Source organism: Pistacia vera, unplaced genomic scaffold (genome assembly GCF_008641045.1).
Source record: "Pistacia vera cultivar Batoury unplaced genomic scaffold, PisVer_v2 Contig539, whole genome shotgun sequence".
Taxonomy (NCBI): domain Eukaryota; kingdom Viridiplantae; phylum Streptophyta; class Magnoliopsida; order Sapindales; family Anacardiaceae; genus Pistacia; species Pistacia vera.
The window spans coordinates 1,581,936-1,602,594 of NW_022196378.1; the positions used below are offsets into that span (position 1 = coordinate 1,581,936).

Genomic DNA, 20,659 nt, shown 5'->3' on the forward strand with positions numbered 1-20,659 from the left:
ATTTTTCCATCCTTTCAACATAACTGAAAATAAAACAACTTCTTGTCATCTCTGTGGAGACTGCAATGTGGTCAACCCAAGCCTATTTCCACAAGCGGACTTAAAAACTTTGAGAAGCCTTCTACTGTGGATTTCAACTAATTGAGTGTCATGATTTAGTATTTTAAAAATAGTCTTTTTATCAAAAATACATTCTGGTTATTGAAGTTCGTATTAGTGACTCAACTTATGGAACATGTGTGTGATGTAAAATAATATTTCCAGTCTCATAATGTATTTTAATATAGAGGTAGATCTCACTGTTAAAGGTTCCATTTTTGATCTGTGAATGTAATATCTTGAGTAGATTGCCTTAATTCAGCTCAGGATACTTAGGGCCCCTTTGGTTTACTATTATTACCCTATCCTATTCGATTATCCTATCCTAAAAACTCAAATATGCATTTGTTTCAATATTTTCAAATTCCAGTTCTACTTTATTCAACTCTCAAAGCATTAATAATTACCTTTTTCGTAAAAATAACCCAATTTTACTTTTTCTAAAATACTATTCTAAAAAGCATCAGAATAGTGAACCAAGCAGAGTCTTAGCGTTTTAATTCAAGCATTGTGTTCTTAAGTGAATATTTTCACCTGTATATTTTCGATATCTTGAGATGGAGTGCTGCTCAATAATCTTTGTACTATTGTTAGTATAAATTAAAATTGCTTTTTTTTTTTTTTAATTTTTTTTTTAATTTTATTTTTTAATGACAATATCATTCAGGTTGCTTCAAGTGCATTAGGCTTTGGACCTCAAATGGCTATGCAGCTGGCTGAGCGCTTGTATACTCAAGGTTTCATCAGGTTTTCTCCATATCTTTTTCCATTTTGATTAACCTGCTTGGTCTTTTGCTTTATTTATTTATTTTTGTGATTGTATAAGTATACAATGTGATATCTGCATCTAAATTCTAGACTTGTATTCTCAAGGCTCAATTTGGTTTGATTTCATTGTGTGCTAGTGTGTGAGATGTGTGAAGACTTTTCTTGTATCAATGGACAAATTTGTGTCATGTAGGTGCATTTATTTCTAATTGGGTGTGGTTACAAGGATAGATGTGGTAAAGGTCTATTCTTCTATATCTTCTCCTTGTTCTCCTGCAGAGCAGGGATCAGATATGGAATAACTCAGTAGAGCAAGAATTAGTCAGATACATATTTTTTTTAGTTTTGGTCTTATTTTCTGACCAAAATTATGCTTGACGATGATTATCTTATGAAGCAAGCTGATACCAAATGGTAGGTCCTGGTTATGTTGTTGGGTAGTTCACATATTGAATCCACAATTGGAAATTTGTTGAAAAAGATGGAAGCTTCTGTAGTTCTAAAGGTTCAACTTTGTTGGATTCATTGAGTGCAATGTAAGGTAAGTGAAACTTTGGCGTATCAGTGGAGAAATTTGTCTAGTGTGCATTTGGCTAGTTCACATATGAAATCCGCAAATGGCAATTATTGATGATATGGAAAGTTCTTTACTTCTCAAGATTCAACTTCATTGCATTCATGTAATGCTGCTATGTTAGGTGAGTGAAGCTTTTGCTGTATCCGTGGAGAAATTCATCTAAGATGGGTGCATTTCTTGCTGAGCATTTTGGTTTGGGGGGTAGATGTGTTTAATTGGTGCATGCTTCTATACCTTCTCCTTGTTCTCTCACAGGGCCAGGGATCTACTGTTGTGTCTGAGAAACAATGCTTGTACATAAGCTGAATTATATTTGTAGGTTTGTCTCTCTAGAATCATGTTTGTGTAATAATTATTTTTGAGAAGAGAGCTGGTAACATGATGGATGGCCCTGGTCATGTTTACCAGTTCATGTTGTTGGCTTCTGTTGTTGTTGGATGTTTCTGTATTATTGCAGGTCATTTTCTTTTCCTGTTGAACATTGACAGGCATGACATGGGAGGTTTTAGGGCATCAAATGTGGATATTTTGTTGCACAAAAACTGTATAATATAACCTAGGAGATTTAACAGACAAAGAGGCTATTTTTTTGTGCTATAGAAGAATGTTTCACATCTAATTTTTTTGCGTTCTTGGTCAACTTTGACTTCTGGCACATAATATTTTTTTAATTTTCTATTTTATTTTTTGTGTTTGTTTGACAATTTGCAACCATTCAAAAATCATTGCTGAATTGGCCGTTTGAACATTTTTAATTTTTGAAATTACACACACAAGTAGCCTGTGCACCCTTTTATTTTGCTTTTCAATGAAAAAAGTTTTAAAAGTAATCAATTTTGTATTTCCTAAAATTATTGCATTACCTATCTATAATTTCTTAAATTTAGCTGACAAGGTTACTGTAGGTTATTTATATCAGATTATGCATCTAATTTGACATTGTAGGCTTCAAAGTTTAGGCTGTGGTGCTTTTTTCATGCTCAGGAAAAGTATGATTGATTTGGAATTGAAAACCATATGACAAATTAAGTTGGAGGTTCCTGATCGGACAAATCCTTGAACCTTGAGTAACCTTGTTTTGCAATGACATCTTGGCCATATGTGATTCAATCTGGGAATCTAATCCAAATATATCAGCATTTTGTTTGATCCCTTAATTTTTCATTTTAACTGTCATTTTTCTTTTGTCTCTGTGGAATATAATAATCATTATTGATCTTTATGCCACTCATCTAGCTATCCACGTACAGAAAGTACTTCCTACCCTTCTTCGTTTGATTTTCAAGGCACACTTAGTGCACAAGCAAATAGTCCAGTATGGGGTGATTATGTACGAAGACTCCTTGCTGAAGGTTATCATAAGCCGCGGTCTGGAACAGATGCAGGAGACCATCCCCCTATTACTCCAATGCAGTCAGCAACTGAAGATAATCTTGGCAAAGATGCTTGGAGACTATACCAGTACGTCTGTCAACATTTTCTAGGCAGTGTGTCTCCTGACTGCAAGTATGTAAGGTAAAGGCATTATTCCCTGACTCCAATTTAACAGTTTTAGTGCATTTTGTTTGACAGGAATGGGAATATCATAATGAGTTAAATTACCGCATAATTAATGAGTCAAGCTCATTTCTTAAGGAGAATTATGCTTATTCTCTTTCCTGTAGGATTCAAAATAAAAAAGTATCTTCAGCCATCTCCTCCACTACCCTTGGTGTTGAAATGATATTAGTGCTTCATTAATCTCAACATTAACACCCCTCTCTATCCCTTTCATCTTTTTTCTTATGTTCATGATTCCCACTGCCACACCATTTAAAAAGAAAAATAATTGGTGACCACAGCAACTTGCGGTTTTGTCTTAATATATGTAAAAGAGTAAATCTTATAAAATGTTTGGTAATCCTTAAAGTATTAATGAGTAAATTCTGTATAGCCCAATTTGAAATGTTTACTAATTACCATCTTGTGTACATAAAGAGAGAAGATGAGTGTTTTTTTTTTTTTGACGTTTCCATGTTTGGTTATTCCTATTTAGTGGTTAAACTAAATGAAAAAAAAGAATACATAAATCTTCCTCTTATAATGAATTGGCCAAATCATAATAATGGGAGTGGTAACTCTATAAAATGTATGGAGTGAGAATCTCATTCGTGTTCTACCCAATCCATGTCTACAATCAGAGCCTGACATGTTTTATTATTGTGCTGGTGGTTCACTCTTATTGTCTTGTAACGTCTTTTAGCTTTTTATGCTCTATTATGTTCAGACATAACCCTAGTGAGGCCTCATACTCTCTGTTTTCCTCACCATTTGCAATTTATTACAATGCATTTGGTCTTCTTGTTCTTAAGTTCTGTTCTGTAAATTTTTGCTTAGGCTCAAACATGTGCTTTACTTTCTAACATTATGAATTTCCCCCTCAATTATAACTTAGGAAGAAACTCATACAAATACTGTCCTTGATGTTTAGGTGTGCACAATGAGTCGTTCTTTTCTTTGCCAACCAAGACAATATATATTGATTACTGGTGGCAACTATATTTTAGTTGGTTCTTGACTGATATTGTTTGTGGCAGAATTACCATAAAGACTGGGAGGTCATATGCTTTCCCACTTTTAGGCTTGATGAGAAGATGCTTTAGTTAGAGAATCATCATTTGTAGCACAGATTGGCAAAAAGATAATTACTCTTAAAAATATGCAATTATTTCAAGATGTCAGATGATTTCTTTATCATAACTAGAGTGTTGAATCTCTTTCTTCATTTAGAAGTTTTAGTGTCTATTGTTAAGTGCTAATTAATGTATGACTAATTTCCTATCATGCGAGTCCTTTTTATTTATATGCTTATTGAGGAAGTAGGTAAAACAATTCTTTCGATACTCCAAAACTAATTGCATTATATTCATTAAATAATGAAAAATAATAGTCTTGTGCTTTGCATTGAAAGGACAATTTTCTTATATCTAGGTTTAGAATTAAAATATGTGAGAACCATGTTTTATGCCATGAAAAAATGCTAATCAATTTTGAGATAAAGAAATAGAGCAAGCAGAAAATATATACTACTTGCTTGTGACTTCTATATTGTAGCATAGTGTTAACACTTGCTGTCCATTCCAGGAAAAAGGTTAAATTTTCAATGGGTGGAGAATACTTCCATTGTGTAGGGCATCATGTTACAGTCCAAGGATTTACATCAATTATGCCATGGTTAGCAATAAATGAGAAAAATCTTCCTGAGTTTTCTAAAGGAGAGAAAATAGAAGTTTCAAGGGTGGAGCTGAAGGAGGTAGCTTTTTTTGCCACAGTTTGATATTTTTAAATTTTTTAGCTCAGGATTTCTACAATTTTCTCTGTTAAACTAGGAGTTTTTTCCTCCATAAATGGTGGGGAGGGGAAGGTTGACAAGGGCTCTAATGTGCTGCATTTTCCCCCAAAGAAAGGAGAGTGGGCATATGATAGTTGAAATATAATGATATAATTATCAGTATTACCAATGTATTTTTTTCAGTAAGTTACTGATTGATCCTGAGTTCCTGACATTGGCAGGGAAATACTGTAGCACCCGATTATCTCAGTGAGAGTGAGCTTATTTCCTTGATGGAGAAGAATGGAATAGGCACAGATGCATCAATACCTGTGCATATTAACAACATATGTGAGCGTAACTATGTCCAGGTTATAACTGTTAAACATTATTTCCCTACTGTTGGATATTTTTAGTGCATTTATATAGATAATTTACTTTGTTGGTTATGCTTCCAAGATTTTAGTATTCACTTTACATTCAATTCGCAGGTTCAAGCTGGCAGGAAATTGGTTCCTACTGCATTAGGTATCACGCTTGTAAGAGGCTATCAGTGTATTGATCCAGATCTTTGTTTGCCAGACATCCGAAGTTTCATTGAGCAACAGATAACACTTGTTGCTAAGGGTCAGGCAGATCATTCTCGTGTTGTGCAGCATGTGCTACAACAATTTAAGGAGAAGTACAGTTACTTTGTTAAGCAGGTTAAAAATCTTATCATTTGGTCCTTAAGTCTCAACTACTGGGACCTGGGCACACAATAATGCTTTTTGGATAATGTTTCATTGGCCTGCCATTTAGTTTGGCTAAAATAAATGCCACTGGTTTCAAAAGTCACAAGAAACCTCCCTAGTTATTCTGAAAACTCTGATATACCTCTCACTTAAATTCATTAAAAGAATGAGCCCTGCTTTTATATTAAACAAATATAAAGAGAATTCAACCAAATTAGCATCCTATTAGCTTCGATTTATGTGGCTTAAAAGTTTACTATGGATTCGCTGTACCATGTCATCCATTACCCAAATCTGAAAGCATTTCATTTATTTATTATTTTATTTTCTCAAAAATCTTAACTAACATGATTAGCATTTTTTTTTTAAAATTAATTATATATGAATGACGTAGTATACCTGATGTGTGATAGACTCTCCTAGGTGGTTGACAGTACTATTACATTAGAAAATGTGGACATGGATTTGTGAACTATTCATCTTGTCATTTTCCCATTTATTTGAATTAAAATAGGGAGTATATAATATATATATTTTCTTATGTTTGATTGGGAAACAAATGAAAAATCTTAGTTGTTTCTTCATTTTCCTTGGCGTATGTGTTGGATTTCCTTTTCCCTTAAGCATTCCACTCTATATGTTCCGTTCTCAATGTTTCACCATGAGAGCAATATGAAGTAAATCATTTTTAATATGGTATAAGAGCCTTAGATCCCAGTTGCTGCAGAGAGTAACGATCATGAATACTATCTCAATCTTTTGCTAAACTTTAGAATCCATTTCATCACACCTTATACTTCCTGAGAAGAACCAAGTTTCATTCATTGTCTTTTTCTCTTTTAACAAGCCCTAAAAAACAAATAAAAATAAAAACTAATTGTTACTCCAAGTCTCATCCACTACTTGTGGATATTTCTGAAACTTGCTGGAATAGTGTCCAAAATATCTCAAAAGCCACCTATATGTCCATGTCTACCCTTTGTTAAGGTCTTTTTGTCTGCACTGTAAGTCAAGTTCAAGCTTTATTCGTTCAGGGTATTTGCAAAGTTCTGAATGCTATGGACTTAATTAAAAATATTAAAGTGCCAGTCTACAGGATTTCAGTTACTACTAGATCAAGTAAAATTATTCAAGGTTCGTCCTACTCGACATTGTGATTGTTTCATATTCTAGTTTTTACTAATCAATTTGCTTTCCCTGTTTTTGTTGCAGATTGAAAACATGGACGCACTATTTGAAGCACAATTCTCCCCACTTTCTGACTCAGGACGTGTTCTCAGTAAATGCGGTAAATGCCTGCGGTATATGAAGTACATTTCTACCCAACCATCACGGCTTTACTGTGCTACATGTGAGGACGTTTATAATCTCCCTCAAAAGGGTACCATTAAGGTAATATGTTTTGTATCTACAACCTATTCGTGATATTCAATTTGTACCTAGCTCAAGAGAGCTTTTTCCAATTGAAAATATAAGACCTGGTTTCATAGAATGTTAACATAATAATTTTCTATTTGATTACATACTGTCAATCTTATCCTGGCTTTCCTGTCTCGGTGGAATTGGTGGAGATGCTTTTACCTTCATGTGCATATTGTTTTAGAAGTGTTTGTGTCTCTTTTGTTTAACTCCTGGTATATTACTAGTCACAAAGTTGGGCCATATATCTCATCTCTATTGGTAGTGACCTAACCAGATATATTTTAAGCTTAGTTCGACTAAAAAATGTAGTATGTAGCAAATAATTGTTTGATAAAGTTGTATGGATTTAATTACATCGAAGTTTGTAAGTGAAATATTCAGTTAAAATTAGAATTTCCCGTCCAATAAAACGTAAGATAAATTAATTTAAGGGGTGAATCAGTATAGAATTCCAATTTCATGCTTAGAATGTCCTGAAGCAACCTACCTCCAATTCTCATTCTGTTAGTGTATTTTTGAAAATTGCTTTATGAACCTTTGCTGAACATATTTTTCTAATCAAAATACATTCTCAACTAAATGCATTTTCGGATTATAAAACAAACCGATCCTTGTGTTGCGTAATTATTTTATGAAAATGTGAACTATAGTTGCCTTTGTTTGAAATTGTTCTGGTTTTTTAACTTGTTTTTTGTGTCTGACATCAAATCTGTTAATTCAGATCATAAATCTTCAGTCCTATAAGTTAACAGTGGTTACTTTTTTCTAGAAAGAAGGATATGAAATTTCCAAGTGATTTCATAGGGCTTTACGTTCTGCTCTTTTCAAAATTATCTGTCTGGATGACTTTGTTCTTTCTTAGCTTCCTGTGGCTACTAGCAAGCACTCTAGCTCCGAAAGCTAATTAATTTTATGTTTTTTTCACAGCTCTACAAAGAGCTCACATGTCCTTTGGATGGCTTCGAGCTTTTGATTTTCTCCATGGCTGGTCCAGAAGGCAAGTCTTTCCCTCTCTGCCCATTCTGCTACAACAATCCTCCATTTGAAGGTGTAGACACACTCTTTGGTACTACTAAGACCAATATTTCTGGCAAGTTTGGTAAAGAAGCGGGTATGCCATGCTTCCTCTGTCCTCACCCAACATGTCGGCACTCTCTAATAGCTCAAGGAGTTTGCGCTTGCCCGGAATGCAATGGTACTTTGGTTTTAGACCCAGTAAGTGCTCCCAAGTGGAGACTTTATTGCAATATGTGCAATTGCCTTGTCTTCCTCCCTCAAGGTGCACACCGAATTGCCACCACTCGTGATCAATGTCCTGAATGTGATTCCACAATAATAGAAGTGGACTTCAATAAGAAAACAACGCCTTTGGATGATGGCGCTACATTGCATATTGGGTGCATTCTTTGTGATGAGTTGCTTCATTCTCTCATAGAGGTGAAACATGGTAGATCGTTTTTCAAACGTTTAGGTGGTAGGGGAAGAGGAAGAGGTGCAAGGCGAGGCGGATATAAAGGAAGAGGACGAAATACTGGGAAGATGGTGGATCCTAAAATGAGTTTTCGAGACTTTTGAAAGCGTTTAGTCTTTCACCTGTGTATTTGATCTTAAATTGTTTTCAGCGTGCAGTTGATTTTATGAACAAAAATTCTGAAACTATTAACTTGTTCAGCTTTTGAAATTATCTCCTTGGTGGAAACTTTGTTGATGTCATAAACAATTGGTGTAAACTTTAGTGAACAAATTTAATTTCAGCAAACGAATTGATTGGCCGTTGCAGCCAATGCACTTTTTACCTTGAGGAATAGGGAGGGATATTGCCATGCTAGAATATGAAATTGTTAGGTATTTGAACCCCATCAATCTCTTGGGAATCCCATTTTTTAAATAAAATTTAGAGTAATGCTATTGATATCCCTTTTTTTAATCTTTTTGGAACCTAATTTGAAATTTAACTTAGTAAGATTTATAAATAAATATAAACAAACCTCGGCCATTTATAAAATAATCTTTTCATTTCAAATATTATACTTTATCAATTTTTATATCAGGGCTACTCAAAATCCAATCAGATCCAATTAATCCGGTCCAAACCGATCCAATTTTGATGATTTAATTGGATTGGATGAAAATTTTGAAAATCTAATTGGATTGGATATGTTGTTAGATTTGCCAAGTAAATCCAATCCAATTATATAACTTTATAAATAAAATAAAAAAGCCTAGGGTCAACTAAGTAAATATCTAAATTTAAATTATAATATTTGACCTAAAAATATTAAGGTTGTATGCTAATCTTTGCCAAAGTAATTAAACCTTTAACTTGGAGGTAAATATTTTAGGGCATGATCATTTTCCATTACGAGTTGCAGACTTGTAGTTGCATCATACCAAGAATTGAATCCCATTCTTTTACTTTCTTTAATCTAAGGCAAGTCTTTGTCTTGTTTTATATTTTCATGGCTCACAAAATAGATTTTTCTTTTCTTTACAATCATTTGGTCTTTATCTACAAGCGAGTTTGGGTTTTACAATTTTAATATTAGTTTCTTCAAGATGGCTTTTATCCTGTAAAGGTGCTTGGTTAATTATTTTCATTGAAATTTTAGATTAAAATTACATTAAACTATGTGACTATCGTTATTATCAACAACATTATAAAAAACCCAGCACATAAAACTTTCTCAACACGCCTCAGCCTCACTCCAACGGCTCTTTTATACCAGACTCAAAGTTTTCCTATTCTACTTTCTTCTTTATTCACTAATTCTTATTAAGTTACGCTTTTGCACATAAATTCATCAATTTTTCTCTGCTCTTTTCGTTGATTTTATTATCTTTTGATCCCAAGATCTTTCAAACTGAAGTTACTCGATTTTGAAGGGTTTATTTTGTTTTTTAAGTGTTTGTTGTCAAGTGTTCTGTAATGGGTTTGCTTTGTTTCTTTCCTAAAACATTTGTAGTTTATTCTGGGCTTTAGTAATATACTAATAAGTATCCTGTGATGAGTTTGTTGTGTGCTCAGTAGGGAGATATTTGTAATTTATTTTGTTTCATAGTGTTTATTGTTAAAATGTTTTGAAATGGGTTTGGTTTGTTTTCCTTGTTGGGATTCAGAGAGTCACGGATATGGTGTTTTTCGTGGATGATCTGCACCTTTTGGCTGCTATGAGTGTGGAGGGTAGGGGTGTTCAAAAGAACCGGTTGGAACTGGAACTGGCGGGTACCCTGGGTTTGGTTCCGGTTCCTACCCAGAACCAGTCGTCAATGGGTAGGTTCCGGTTCCAAATTTTTGGAACCGTTATTGTGCGGTTCCGGAATTGGAACCAGGAACCAGGAACTGAGACTAATATAAAATAAAATTAAAGATAGGGGGGTTAATAAAAACTTTTGTAGAAAAAGTAATGTGAATACATTTATATTTATATTTTATAACATTTAAAGTAAGTTGGTTTGACTTTTGAGAATCTACCTTTACAAAGTAATGGAGTTTGTAATTTTGAATACATTTATATTTATATTTCATAACATTTAAAGTAAGTTAATTTGACTTTTGAGAATCTACCTTTACAAAGTAATGGAGTTTGTAATTTTGAATTTATAATTTGTAATTTTATTTTTGTTAACAAGTGTCAGGTGGGGGGGTATTTGTAAGTTTTTAAGGGTTTTGTTGCAATTTTAAAAACTTTTGGGGGGTGGTGGGGGGTATTTGTAAGTTTTAAGGGTTTTGTTGCGATTTTAAAAACTTTTGGGTGGTGGTGGGGGGTATTTGTAAGTTTTTAAGGGTTTTGTTACGATTTTAAAAACTTTTGGGGGGTCACATAATTTTACAGGGTACCCAAAACCAGAACCGGAACCGTTGTTACAAGTTCTGGTTCTGGGTACCTAGGAACCGGAACCGTCGGTTCCGGTTCTGGTTCCAAATTTCAAGGAACCGTCAGTTCCAGTTCCTTCAAAAAGCGCAGGGTACTCGGAACCAAACACCCCTAGTGGAGGGGTGAGTTTATGTCTGGAAGATATGTGAAGGTCCAGATGAACAAGATAAGCCACAAATTACAAGCTTTTTGATAAGAATCAAAGCCCATTGTGTTATTTAAACATGCAAGATTGTTCATTGAAGATTCAAGAAGCCATAGCCTTACAAGGAGGACAACGTTCGGCCCAAGTACTTAAGAAGGCTCACAAACTTGTCCAAGATATGTTAAAGGTCCAAGATATGGCACAAACCCTTTTGTGTAACCCAATCCGTGGAGATCAAGAGGGGAGAAGCTTAATTGATCCAAGCCCAATGTGTGGATGCTATTTGATTCAATTTGGGTGAAGGAAAATTAAGTAAAATACAATTAGGGACATAAATCCTTAATTTAAGAAGTGGTTGTCCTTTGCATTAAATGGGTATGATTTGCATTTTGTTATTGAATGGTGAAGAATTAGTCTTTAATATTTTTGTGTAAGGTTTTGTAATATTTATTAAGACATTTCTCAACTTTTGTAAGGCCTATATAAAAGCCACTATTTCATAATATGAATTAGACAATGAATATTGAATGAATAGTGTTCCCATGGAGAATTGTCTTTCTCTTCTTTGAATTCCTTTACCCAAGTTTCGGCCAAGCTTGGTGGTAGATTGATTTTCAAGCCGGTGGAGTTCCTTTAAGCTTGAATGATCCTTGGCAATCTATCTTGTAAGTTTTTCCCATTTGGTTACCATTCATCTCACTTTTCGGGTTTGGCTTGTTTTGTTGTGTTACAAATTTGTGTTGTACATTTCAAGTGGAATGAGTTTGTGTTGATTGAGGCTAGATAAAAGGTGTTGTTCTAAAGTGTTATAAAGTGTTCTGAATCTTGGGTTGTTTTGCATTTTCAAATGTTTTTTGGGTTTTCTACTTTTTAATTTTTTTTTGTTTTTTTGGATAAGTAAGCTTTTATAGAAAGGGGAAAGAATGTACAAAAGGCCTAAAAGTCGGCCAACCTACCTCAAGACAAGCCCTGGGTTAGCAGCAAAGGAATGATACTATCTAAGTCTACCCCTAATCTTCTCTTTTTCCCATTCCTCTTGTCAAAGGAATGGAACCAAGTGGAGATTAAAGAATACAATGAATCCCACCTACCACAGGACATGCCCTGGGTTAGGTTCAAAAGTATCAGAATACAAAACCCATATGCATAAGCATTAACAAGAAGAATTCCATAAACATGGACATTAACAAGGTAAGGCCCGATAATGACACAAAGAGAAAACACTACATCAATACCCCAAGTTAGCTCCCTTGGGATGTTTTAAAAATAGACATGGGGAGACCCCATTTCTTGGCAAGTCTTCTATTGTAGGTATACTTTATGATCTTGCTAAGGTCCATAGGTCTCTCCCTCACCACATTCTTGATGGAGTTGTAGACAGTATGTGCATCCTTGCATTCCTCACCCAAAATCTGGCTATTCCTCTCTCTCCAAATAGAGTAAATGGTGGCTCCCAAACTTAGCTTCCCTATAGAGTACTTTAGCTTATTCTTTCTCCACCTACTAGCTATGTGCTCAACATAATCGTTCCAAGGCTGGGTGACATACCCAAGAGAAGAGAGCTCAAGGATTTGGTTCCAAATCCTTTGGATGAAAGGACAAGCAAAAAAGAGATGATCAATCGTTTATTGCCCATGATTACAAAAACAATACACATTGCTAGAAGCTATTCCATACCTCGTCAGTTTGTCCTTAGTCTGAAGTCGATCCTTACATGCCATCCACGTGATCATGGAGTGTCATGGAATAGCTTTTGGGAACCATACAAGGTGATGCCACTCCACTCGGTGTTGGTGCACACGAGTAACCTCCCAAGCCGATTTTATAGAGAACTTATCGGATGCATTAGGCTTCCAAACAACCACGTCCTCGCCCTCATTTGGATCAAAGTCGATAGAATCCTTCATGTCCATCAAAGCCCAAGAATTAGCCGTTGGCCATCTCCACCTTCTCCCATCCCAAATCTCACACACCTTAGCAAGATGATGTAGCCCCGAATCATACACAATGCGACTGCCATATCTATCCTTGAGAGGGCCTCTTGGGTGCCAATTATCATGCCAAACATAAGTGATATGAACTCCACCAACAATTGTGATGAAACTCGATAACAATGATGGTTTGGAACCCCAAGATCGTGTAGACAAGATTTGTTGAGCCTTGACCCATCACCTAACTAGATGAAAACCAAGACTACGAAGGATTGAAACGCCACACCAAGAAACCTAAGAATCTCTCAAGAATCAAGGTGATAAGTTTGGTTGTTTGAACGCCACAAGATTAACTTGATAAGTTCAAGAGTTCTTTCAAGAACAGAGAGGAACACAAGACCTCACAATGATAATAATTTTTTGAAAACCAAATCTGTCCATTAAAATTCGTAATGCTCATCTATATACTTGGAACAACCCTCCAAGAATAGGAAAAGTCATAACTACAACTTTAAAAGCAACACAAACATCAACATAAACAAGTCCCCACGTTTTAGGCCTCTTGGACTTCTAGAGGCAACCGAAAAATAACTAAATGACTAAATTCAATGTATTTAACATAACTAGCCAAGACCATCAGCATTCCCCTATTTAATATCCTTGAAACTCAACAAATTCACGCCCTTTAATGGTCAGACCATGCTGGTCACGTTTTTGCATGCTAATTAGCCTCTTCAATTGCTTTGATGACATGGACTAAGCCTTGATTATTATTTGAGCCCATCTTGGTCTTTTTAGAATCAGCCCAATTCTCTTGGATTAGCCCATTTAGTGCTTCCTTGAAACGTTTGGCTCTAAGTCTTGTAATTGGGCCACTAGGAAGTGACAAAGGGTCTTGTGCAAATTTAGCTCCATTCCCATGTGTATGATCACCTTGTCCAGCTCCTTGGTTTGCATCATTCTCCCCTCTTGAGAAGGATTTGTCCTCAAATCATCACCTACATCAAAAGGAGACAAATCAGCAACATTAAAGCTTGCACTGACACCATACTCACCTGGTAAGTCAAGCTTGTAGGCATTATCATTGATGCGTTCCACTACTTGAAATGGTTCGTCACCCCAAGGTAGGAGTTTTGAACGCTGTTTCTCTAGAAAACGGTCTTTCCTTAAGTGCAACCAAACCAATCTCCTGGTTCAAACACCACCTTCTTGCGTCCCTTGTTGGCTTGATAGACATATTATTTAATCCTCCTTTCAATGTTCAGCCATGCCTTTTCATGAATCATCTTTACAAATTCTGCTTTCTTTTTGCCATCTAAGTTCACACGTTCACTCAAAGGTAAAGAAGTTAAATCCAAAGGTGACAATGGGTTAGAGCCATAAACAATTTCAAATGGTGAAAACTTAGATGCAAAATGTATACTTCTATTGTAAGCAAATTCAGCATGTGGCAAACAATCTTCTCATGTTTTTAAGTTCTTTTTAATGATAGCAAGTAACAAAGAAGACAAAGTTCTATTCACTACTTCAGTTTGACCAACCGTTTGTGGATGACAAGTAGTGGAAAACAACAACTTGGTTCCCAACTTTCCCCACAAAGTCTTCCAAAAGTAACTCAAAAACATTGCATCCCTATCAGAAACAATGGTCCTAGGCATGCCATGTAACCTAACAATTTCTTTGAAGAACAAATCAGCTATATGTGATGTATCATCGGTTTTATGACATGCAATGAAGTGTGCCATCTTGGAAAATATAACTACCACCACAAAAACTGAATCTCTCCCCCTCTTAGTCCTAGGTAAACCTGAAACAAAATCCATAGAAATATCAGTCCAAGGTTCACTAGGTATTGGCAAAGGGGTGTACAAACCATGGGGTTTCAACTTAGACTTAGCCTGTTTACACGGGATACACTTCTCACATATTCTTTCCACATCACGCTTCATATAAGGCCAAAAAAAATGATCATGCAAAATTCCTAAAGTCTTGGCTACACCAAAATGACCCATCAAACCACCACCATGAGCTTCTCTCACAAGCAATTCACGCAAAGATCACATAGTTTATTTTCCCAAAACAAAAATCCATCATGCCTATAAAACTTACCAAACTCCACTTTTTCACATGGATTGAACACATCACCAAAATTAGAATCTTTTGCATACAAATCCTTGATGTATTCAAAGCCAAAGCCAAGAAATTTTGTATCTAAAATGGAAATTAAAGCATACCTTCGGGACAATGCATCAGCCACCACATTTTCCTTACCCTGCTTGTATCTGATCACATAAGGAAATGCTTCAATGAATTCCACCCACTTGCCATGGAGTTTGTACAACCTTTGCTGCCCTTTCAAATGCTTTAAAGATTCATGATCTGTGTGAATCACAAATTCCTTTGGCCATAGATAGTGCTGCCAATTTTCCAAAGCCCTTACCAAGGCATACATCTCTTTATCATAAGTGGGGTAATTTAGGACTGCCCCACTCAACTTTTCATTGAAATAAGCAATTGGACGACCTTCTTGCATCAAAGCAGCTCTAATACTTATTCCTGAAGCATCACACTCAATTTCAAAAGTTTTAGCAAAGTTAGGTAAAACCAGCAAAGGTGCATTAGTTAACTTTTCTTTGATCAGATTAAATGCCTTTTCTTATTCTTTCCCCCACTTAAACGGCACATTTTTCTTGATGACTTCAGTAAGAGGGGCGGCTAAGCTACTAAAATCATGCACAAACCGTCTATAGAAGCTAGCTAAGTCGTGGAAACTCCTCACTTGGCTGATTGTTGTAGGCGTTGGCCACTCTTGGATTGCCTTTATCTTTTCCTTGTCCACCTCAATTCCTCTCTTACTAACAACAAAACCAAGAAACAGAAGCTTATTCGTGCAAAAGGTGCACTTCTTGAGGTTAGCAAACAACTTTTCTTTCCTTAGAATTTCCAAAACAGATTTCAAATGCATTACATGTTCTTCCAAGTTTTTGCTATAAATTAGGATATCATCAAAATACACAACTACAAATCTGCCGATAAATGCACATAAAACATGGTTCATCAAACACATAAATGTGCTCGGAGCATTAGTTAAACTGAAAGGCATCACTAACCACTCATACAAACCATATTTAGTCTTAAAAGCAGTTTTCCATTCATCACCTTCCTTCATCCTAATCTGATGATATCCACTCTTAAGATCAATTTTTGTAAAGACACAAGCACCATGTAATTCATCTAACATATCGTCTAATCTAGGAATGAGATGATGATACTTTACCGTTATGTTGTTGATGGCTTGGCAGTCAACACATATCCTCCATGATCCATCCTTCTTAGGAACTAATAGCACCGGAATCGCACAAGGACTCATGTTTTCACGCACATACCACTTCTCCAATAATTCATCTACTTGCCTTTGAAGTTCCTTGGTCTCCTCAGGATTGCTCTTATAAGCAAGTCGGTTTGGAATTGATGCACCAGGCATGAAATCAGTTTGATGTTCAATCCCTTGGATTGGAGGTAAGCCATAAGGTACCTCTTCGGGAAGGACATCTTCAAACTCCTACAAAAGAGAAACAATATCGCTCGACAAAGCACTGACGAGATCATTAGTACATAAAAGAGCCTCCTTGTACATGAGTATAATAAGGGGCTGGTGTGAAAATAATGCTATCTTGATCTCACTTTTTTTTTGCAATGTAATTGAATTTTTCCTCTCTTACTCTCACTATGGCTGAAATCCTCTCTTTTTTTTTTTCACGCTGATCAATGTTTTTCTCTCTTTCTTTTTTTTTTCTAAACTTTTTTTTCTCAATTTCGGCTTTTTTTTTTTTCTTTCTTTTTTTCATTTGATCTTTGTAACTTTAGTTGGTCCTCCATGACCTGTTTTGGAGTTAATGGTACAAGAGTAATAGGTTGCCCTTTAAGAGTGAAAGAATGCCTATTTGTGAATCCATCATGCGTAACCCTCATATCATATTGCCATGGTCTTCCCAACAATAAATGGCATGCATGCATAGGAACCACATCACAAAGCACCCCATCCTCATATTTGCCAATGGATAATGCCACCAACACTTGCTTTGTCACCTTGATTTCGCCACAATCATTCAGCCATTGAAGCCGGTAAGGGCGAGGATCTTTCAAGGTGGTTAAGGCCAATTTCTCCACCAAATAAGTGCTGGCTACGTTTGTGCAACTCCCTCCATCGATAATGACACTACAAACATTGTTATTTACAAAGCACCAAGTATGAAACAAGTTCTCCCTTTGGTTACTTTCTTCCTCCTTAACCTGCACATTGAGAACTCACCTTGCCACCAATAAATCTCCAACCACAGCATGTTGCTCATCATCGGCATCCTCCAAAGTTGGCATGTCATCATCATCTACTTCTTCCTCATTCTCTGACTCAAGTTCTCCTTGGGCGTTTATCACCATCACCCTTTTGTTTACACACTAGCTAGCTATGTGTCCTCACCCCTGACCTTTAAAACACTTAATATCACGTGTTTTAGAAGTAGAAGCCTCGGTGCTACCTAGAGTAGTGGCGGTCGTTGGTTTGGCATTCTTAGAGGGTTAAAATTTTGGCTTATTTTGTAGCTGGTCGTCCCTTTTTGGAGTTGTCTTCCACGGGCTGGTGGTAGCCATAGGTTGTCCCCACCTAGCCAATCCCTTCCGTTTGAATTTTTCCTCCACCTTTATGGCTTGATGCACCATATCCATCAACTCAACATAGTGCTGCAACTCGACTATATCCGCAATCTCATGATTTAAACCATGCAAAACCCTAGCCATGGTGGCTTTCCGGTCCTCTTCTACATTAGCCTGGATCATAGCTATCTCCATCTCCTTGTAATACTCATCCACACTCTTGGAGCCTTGAATTAACCTTTGCAACTTTTGATACAATCCCCTATAATAGTGGCTGGGTGAAAAACACTTCCTCATAAGCATTTTCATCTCCTCCCAAGTGTCCACAGGTGGCTCTCTGTTTCTCCTCCTATTAATCAGTAATTGATCCCACCAAACAATGGCATAATCGGTGAATTCAATTGCGGCCAACTTAACCGTCTTTATCTTCGAGTAGTTGTGACATTCAAACACCATCTCCATTTTAGTTTCCCACTCCAAATAAGCTTCAGGATCATTTTTACCTTGAAAAGATGGGATTTTAATCTTTATGTTTCCTAAATCATTATCCCTTCTAGGCCTACCCATCCTAGCTTTTCTATTCCCATAGCCACGCTCAAACCTGCCCCGGTTCAAATATGGCTCATCAAACTCCTCCACCTCCGCCTCTTCCTCAACATTTTGCCACGAAACACGCCTACCTTGCTACCTATTGGGGATGTCTTGTTGCTGTCCCCTAGGAGTTCCCGCTTCTACCCTGTCCAACCCCACGTGAATAGGTTCTAATTCAGCCCTCAACATACTCCTCATTTTCACTAACAACGCTTGCATTTGGAGGTTCGGATCTGCGGGTTGTCGATATTCTTCGGTTGTGTCTTCTTCTTGATTATTGGACATGTTTAGAATCCTCACAAGCACTCCCTCACGTATTTCACTCAAGAATTGATACACTTGCACTCGTGTTCTCACTCTAAACGGCTTTTACCCTCTTATGGTCTCACACACTCTTGCCTTTTTTCACTGTTTTGTGTCTTCTTTAGTTCTGAATCGAACTTCAAGAAACTAATTCAAAATAATCCAGAAGCAATTCAAAAAATGAGAAACAACCAAAACTCATCAAAAGGTCAAGAACTTGAATAAGGTGAGAAACAAGATTGAAATGAAGAAATTTTCTTATTGGAATCGTGTACTCTTTTTTTTCTTTTTTCTTTTTTCTTTTTTTTTTTTTTAATAAAAAAAAAAAACGAAAATAAAAGATAGTCAAACTTGCCTTAGAACCAAAGCTCTGATACCAAATGATATGAACTCCACCAACAATTGTGATGAAACCCGATAACAATGATGGTTTGGAACCCCAAGATCGTGTAGACAAGCCTTGACCTGTCACCTAACTAGATGAAAACCAAGACTACGAAGGATTGAAACGCCACACCAAGAAACCTAAGAATCTCTCAAGAATCAAGGTGATAAGTTTGGTTGTTTGAACGCCACAAGATTAACTTGATAAGTTCATGAGTTCTTTCAAGAACGGAGAGGAACACAAGACCTCACAATGATAATAATTTTCTGAAAACCAAATATGTCCATTAAAATTCGTAATGCCCATCTATATACTTGGAACAACCCTCCAAGAATAGGAAAAGTCATAAATACAACTTTAAAAGCAACACAAACATCAACATAAACAAGTCCCCACGTTTTAGGCCTCTTGGACTTTTAGAGGCAACCGAAAAATAACTAAATGACTAAATTCAATGTATTTAACATAACTAGCCAAGACCATCAGCATTCCCCTATTTAATATCCTTGAAACTCAACAAATTCACGCCCTTTAATGGTCAGACCATGCTGGTCACGTTTTTGCATGCTAATTAGCCTCTTCAATTGCTTTGATGACATGGACTAAGCCTTGATTATTATTTGAGCCCACCTTGGTCTTTTTAGAATCAGCCCAATTCTCTTGGATTAGTCCATTTAGTGCTTCCTTGAAACGTTTGGCTCTAAGTCTTGTAATTGGTCCACTAGGAAGTGATAAAGGGTCTTGTGCAAATTTAGCTCCATTCCCATGTGTATGATCAGCTTGTCTAGCTCATTGGTTTGCATCAATAAGTTGCTTGACCGTTTTTGATGATGGCTTTGATGTGCTCTCTAGCTTCCCTTCTAAGCTTCAAAATGCTCCTCCAAGTCCAAGAAGCATCCGAAGGTATAGGAATCTCCCAAAAGCTCTTCCTTGCCAAGTAGGTTGCTTTGATCCACTTAACCCATCCGAAGCTACTACGTAATTGATTAAGATTCCAGACATGTCTCATCATGGTTGCCTTATTCCAATCTTTAGCTCTCACAATCCCAACCCACCTTTTTAAATAGGGACACAAACTGCTTCCCATGCAACTTTGCCTTTTGAGGTTTTCATGTCAGTCCTAGGCCATAGGAAAGCCCTTAACTTAGCATCAATTTCATTGAGGATCTTTGAAGGGAGCACGAAAGTAGATGACCAATAAACTTGAATGCTAAAATGAATGGCTTTAATAAGAATTACCCAACCAGCATAGGAGAGGAATTTGCTCCGTCAAGATTGAATGCGAGCCAAGATTTTGTCCACCAAAGGTAAGGTATCTCACACACATTTGCTTTTTAAATTTTAGGCATAGGAAGATTGAGAATTAGGACGTATGTATGTTGTGAGGTTCACTAATTGTGCTAGAGTGTGGGTTTCGTTAAACTTTATTGATTGTTTATTTGGGAAGATTAATTTTCTAGGTATCATTTTCTTTGATTTTGTTTTTGGGGATTTCATTTTTTAAAGAGCACTGTGGTTTTTCTGGTTAAATATGGATAAAAATAGTTAAAATTCTAGTCGGGTTTTTCCTTGGGAAGAAATTACCGTTTTACCAAGTAAAGAGCTATGTTGATAGAAATTGGAGTCGTTTTGGAGCTGTGGGGGTTACTTCATATGGGCATGGCGGCTATTTGCTCAAGTTCCCAGATGAGGTTACTAAAATGGATGTGTTGGAGGGTGGTCCATGGTTCATAGGAGGGTAACCTTTCTTTCTGAAGTTATAGACTCCTAATTTGTCGTTGGGCATGAATGGGATTACTAGGATACCCATATGGGCAAAATTCTACAGTATCCCTCTTGAGTTATGGACCCCCAAGGGTTTAAGCC

The 20,659-nt window shown here is 36.4% G+C and overlaps 1 protein-coding gene and 1 pseudogene across 1 annotated transcript; one reads left to right on the plus strand and one right to left on the minus strand.

Moving 5' to 3' along the window:
* Positions 1 to 748: 748 nt before the first annotated feature.
* Positions 749 to 8,750, plus strand: LOC116107470 (DNA topoisomerase 3-beta-like; the record flags this gene model as incomplete). Its single annotated transcript, XM_031393735.1, has 7 exons — positions 749 to 846; positions 2,681 to 2,959; positions 4,568 to 4,736; positions 4,997 to 5,125; positions 5,246 to 5,458; positions 6,701 to 6,880; positions 7,838 to 8,750. Coding segments are annotated over 7 exons (1,716 nt in total), but the record flags the coding sequence as incomplete, so codon positions are not given.
* Positions 8,751 to 12,669: 3,919 nt separating this feature from the next.
* On the minus strand, positions 12,670 to 18,390 carry LOC116107471 (annotated as a pseudogene).
* Positions 18,391 to 20,659: the final 2,269 nt, after the last annotated feature.